Below are 4,684 nucleotides of genomic sequence, written 5' to 3'. Positions count from 1 at the left end.
GAACTCTTCTATATTTACAAATAGTTCATTATTACATTTAGCAAAGTAACAAGCAATAAATGTAGTAAGGTAGATAGAGAGACTACAGAATGTACATCTGCACATCCATATACTCACACCATCCCTTGCAGAACAACCTGAAATATTAGCCATTATCTTCATTCTCATCTGCAGTGGCCATCATTCTGGCTCCTCCAAGAGATAGATCTCTCTCTTCTACCATCCATAGACTGGGATACAACTCCTATAATATGTTATGCCAATGGTTCTGAAACTGAGGGTTGTGACACCCCCCACCTCCCAGGGTATTATGTGGTTATTACATATGTCACAAGCTGACAGCCTCCACCCTCAAATGCCACTCCACCTCCAGGATTTATAACAGTGTCAAATATTTTTTAAAATGTGTTTTTAATTTATGGGGGGGGGTCACACTCAGTGTAACACAGTCGTTCTCAAACTTTTGTATTGGTGATCCCTTTCACACAGCAAGCCTCTGACAGGTTTCAGAGTAGCAGCCGTGTTAGTCTGTATCTGCAAAAAGAACAGGAGTACTTGTGGCACCTTAGAGACTAACAAATTTAATCTAATAATTTTGTTAATCTCTAAGGTGCCACAAGTACTCCTGTTCTTTTTGTGTTACACTGACACCACTATATCTAATGCATATTCAGTAGGGTTCCCCCTTCCCCTTATTTGTGTTTCCTCATCCTACTAATATTGATGTGTCTTTCTTCTATAGGTTAGTATATTAATACATGTAACAACCATTTCAGCTCATGATCAAACCCATCAACCCTTGCTTAAGCGGATTTGCAGTGATTACTTCCATGTTCGTTGTGGCAACACTTACTGGACCATTCTAACTCCTGGCATTGAGGAAGCTCTTCTTAGTTCCCAAAATCTAAAGGTAACGGTTGATCTGTGCCAAGGGTTGCAGCCTACTTAACCACACTTATGCTAACTAATGTTTCAGCTAATATCATACAGGATATAGACGTGTAGGTTTCTTGCATTACAGCTGAATATAATGAAAGCAGCTGAATATAATGAAGGTAAGGCACTGAATATAGTAAAGGCAAGCTAGCATTATGAGCTACACCAGTCCCCAGTTCCAAGGGATATTTGGAAGTCTATCAATATCAGGAACTCAAAAAGGGCAACCGGGGCCAAGGGGCAAACCTGGTCTAGGAGTAGCCAAGGAGTTCATAGTCAGTTGCAGGCCAGTGTCAATATCGAGCGTTAGTGTCCAAGTCAGGTTTCAGGATCTGAGTCAGGAGGAAAAGTTCAAAACAGGCCACAATCAAGCCAGAAGTTCAAGAACATAGAGTCTGAACAGTCATAGCAACAACAGAAGATCCATACTTTAACCTGGACACTTCCCAGAGCACCCCTTGGGTTTATAAAGGACAGGGACCCAATCAGGAGCCATAGGGCTACTGCCTATCAAACCCTTGATGTTGAACTTCCCATGGTCTGTCTCCACAGCAGGTCATGGGATGTGGAGTGCAGGCTGGTTACAGCTGCTGCTGTGTAGCATTTTGGAGTGGTTAAGGGCCTAATACCTCTGCAGACTTGGTTTCTGAAACCATGGGGTCCTACCTTCAAAGAAATAGAAATAAGAGTCTTGGTCTGGTTTAGGGTTTTAAAGTCAATGGTAGAATTAATAGGATTTGGGCACCTCCCTTACAATCCTTTAAAATCCCAAACCTAATCTCTCTAATGACCAGGGTAAATCTTCATTGCTCATGTAGGCTAAACTGAGTGTTTTCAGTGCAATTGGCTTTTTAGATTTTCTGAAAACACAAAACCAAACAAAACTCCCACACACGTATACAACAAAAGTCTATGGATGTGACCTATTACTCTGCAATGGCCACATTTGGGACCTCAGGACTGCAAAATCTAGCTAGGCAGGTTGGGCCAGAGTGGGAGTAAGGGGCTTAGCTGGGAGGTGGTCAGAGTGGCGGTGAAAGGTGTGGCTGTGTGGCCATTTTATACTTGATTCTAACCAACAGGGAGGAAGTGGTTGCAAACCTGAAGGTGGAAGGCAATTTTGGGAGAAAGTGCTTGTGAAATGTAAGGAAAAGAAGGAGTTCTGCAATTTCATATCTGAGTTTCTTCAGGACTCTTGGATGAATGCCATCTGGTCCTCGTGACTAATTACTGTTTAATTTATCAATTTGTTCTAAAACCTCCTCTATCAACAGCTCAGTATGGGACAGTTCCTCCAATTTATCACCTAAGGTGAAGGGATCTCCCTCCCATCCTCTGCAGAGATGATTAATGCAAATAATTCATTTAGCTTCTCCACAAGAGCAATGTCTTTCCTGAGTGCTCCTTTAGTATCTTCATCGTCCAATGGCCCAACTGATTGTTTGTCTGGCTTCCTACTTCTGATGTACTAAAAAAAAAAAAAAAAGTGCAGTTAGTTTTTGTGTCCTTAGCAAATTGTCAATCAGTTAGTCCCTGACTATGTGAGCAAGAACAGCATAGGCAAACATCTGAGAGAGAGAAAACTTAGTACCACCTCAGAGTCCTGGCCCATCACATCCAAGATCCTATCTCCAATTGTGGCCATCCCTGATGCTTCAGAGGAAGGAGACAAAAAAACCCTCCCAGAATACATTGGTGGTAGGAGGAAGGATTCCTTCATGAACTGTGGTGTCCGGCTGAAACCCTGAAGCATGTCCTTTAGGAACATAAGACGGAAACGAGGAATGAGCCCCAGGGTTGCTGAGCCCTGCCCCACACAATCACACCGTCATAAATGTATCCAACACTTTTTTAAAAAACTAATTAAGTTGTGCATCCCTACAGCTCCTATTAGAGAAAGGTTTCTCACCCTCAAAAGGGTGAGGTTCTGGAAGAAACTTCTAATTTCCAACCTGCATTTGTTCATGGCCAGTTATATCCATTTGATTTTGTTTAAACAAGAAGACAGAATTAGGAAGAGGAGCTCCGGCATAACTTTTATCCCAGTGGTTTTGGCACTCATCTCAAATGTGGGAAACCCCCGCTTCAAGTGTCTGATGAGGAGAAATGATTGAAACAGAGATCTGTCCCCTCCCAGGTGCATGCCTTGGCCACTGTGTTATGGGATCTCTCTCAATTTCTCCTGTTCAAGGCCATTTGTGAGACTAACTCCAGCACCCATTGGTTCCAATGGAGCTTTGCTGATTTACACACTTTGGGGTTCTGGCCAATTGACATCAATGGATCAGCACTGGATCTGTGGAGGATTTGGCTCAAAGTGTCAGTCAGTTATCTGAGCTGAGAATGTCCCAAACACTAGTTACCTACAAATCTATGGTTTCTGACTTTAAAAAAAATGAGAGAATCAACACTAATTGAGAAACCTGAATTTTCGCAATATATTCCTTAGAGCTGTTTTCACCTCCATGTTTTTCAGGCTGTAAACAATGGGGTTTAACAAGGGGGTCAAGATGCTGTACTGGATGGAGAACATTTCATCCAGAACCACAGAGGAGACTGAGATGGGCTTTGTGTACTGGAAAAAACCTGTCACGTACAACAAGCCAACCACAATCAGGTGGGAGCTGCAGGTGGAGAAGGCTTTACGCCTGCCCTCCGCAGAGCGTATCCTCAGGATGGTGGAGATGATGTGAATGTAGGAGATTAGAGTGAGGAGGAAGGAGCTCAACCCAAAGACCAAAGCAGAAGTAAGAAGCACTACTTGATTGGTGAGGGTGTCAGTGCAGGACAGTTGTAACAGAGGAGGGAGCTCACAGCTGAAATGACTGATTTGATTGGGCCCACAGAAATGCAACTTGAGGGCAAAAACTGTGTTAAGAAGGGCACCGAAGACGCCCATTGTCCATGCACCACTTACCAGCTGAACACAAATCCCTTTCCTCATTGTCTGAACATAATGTAATGGATCACAGATGGCAGCATAGCGGTCATAAGCCATGGCTGAGAGAATGAAAGCTTCAGTACCACCCAAGAGGATAAAAAGGAACATCTGGGCAATGCAGCCATTGACAGAAATAGTTTTGTGCTCTGCTAGGAAGTTCATCAGCATATGAGGCACCGTGACCGAGGAATAACAGATATCAACAAAGGATAAATGGAAGAGGAAGAAGTACATAGGGGTGTGAAGATGAGAATCAGCTCCTATCACCACCATGATCACTATATTACAACTCAGAGTGATTAGGTAAATAACTAATAAAAACAGGAAGAGGAAAATCTGCATCTGTGGGTCACTGGAAAGTCCCAGGAGGATAAATTCGGTCACTGTGGTTTGATTTTTCATTGTCATTTATTCAGGAAATCTGTGACCTGGAAGACCAGAAAAAAAATGAAATTAACACTTATCATAAAAATAAATGGAAGCAGTATGTGGAGATCATCTGTTCCATAGGATGAATGTAAAGAGAGTCCTATTCCATTCTGTAAAATGTGTGTTTTAACTGTACTAAACTTAGAGAGAGAGAGAGAGAGAGAGACATGAGATGGCATTTGTGTGTTTTAAATAGATAAATTAGGCTGGATTCACAAAAGGACGTGAGCACCTAACTGCCACTTTAGACGCCTAAATCCCAGAATCAGGTCCTACTGGTATTCACAAATACCCTGCTCAGCTGTGACTAAGGGATAGTCTCATGCGAGGCTCCCTCCATCTCTCCTCCTGAAGCTGTACCTCTGTGGATACATCATA

The 4,684-nt window shown here is 42.7% G+C and overlaps 1 protein-coding gene across 1 annotated transcript; it reads right to left on the bottom strand.

The window, feature by feature from the left end:
* Positions 1–3,346: 3,346 nt before the first annotated feature.
* On the bottom strand, positions 3,347–4,285 carry LOC117887751 (olfactory receptor 5V1-like). The gene has a single exon (XM_034790473.1). It carries the CDS (start codon positions 4,283–4,285, stop codon positions 3,347–3,349), a length of 939 nt encoding a protein of 312 aa, XP_034646364.1.
* Between the last annotated feature and the right edge of the window lie 399 nt (positions 4,286–4,684).

Source organism: Trachemys scripta, chromosome 14 (assembly GCF_013100865.1).
Source record: "Trachemys scripta elegans isolate TJP31775 chromosome 14, CAS_Tse_1.0, whole genome shotgun sequence".
NCBI lineage: Eukaryota > Metazoa > Chordata > Testudines > Emydidae > Trachemys > Trachemys scripta.
This window is presented reverse-complemented; position numbering and strand designations above follow the sequence as displayed.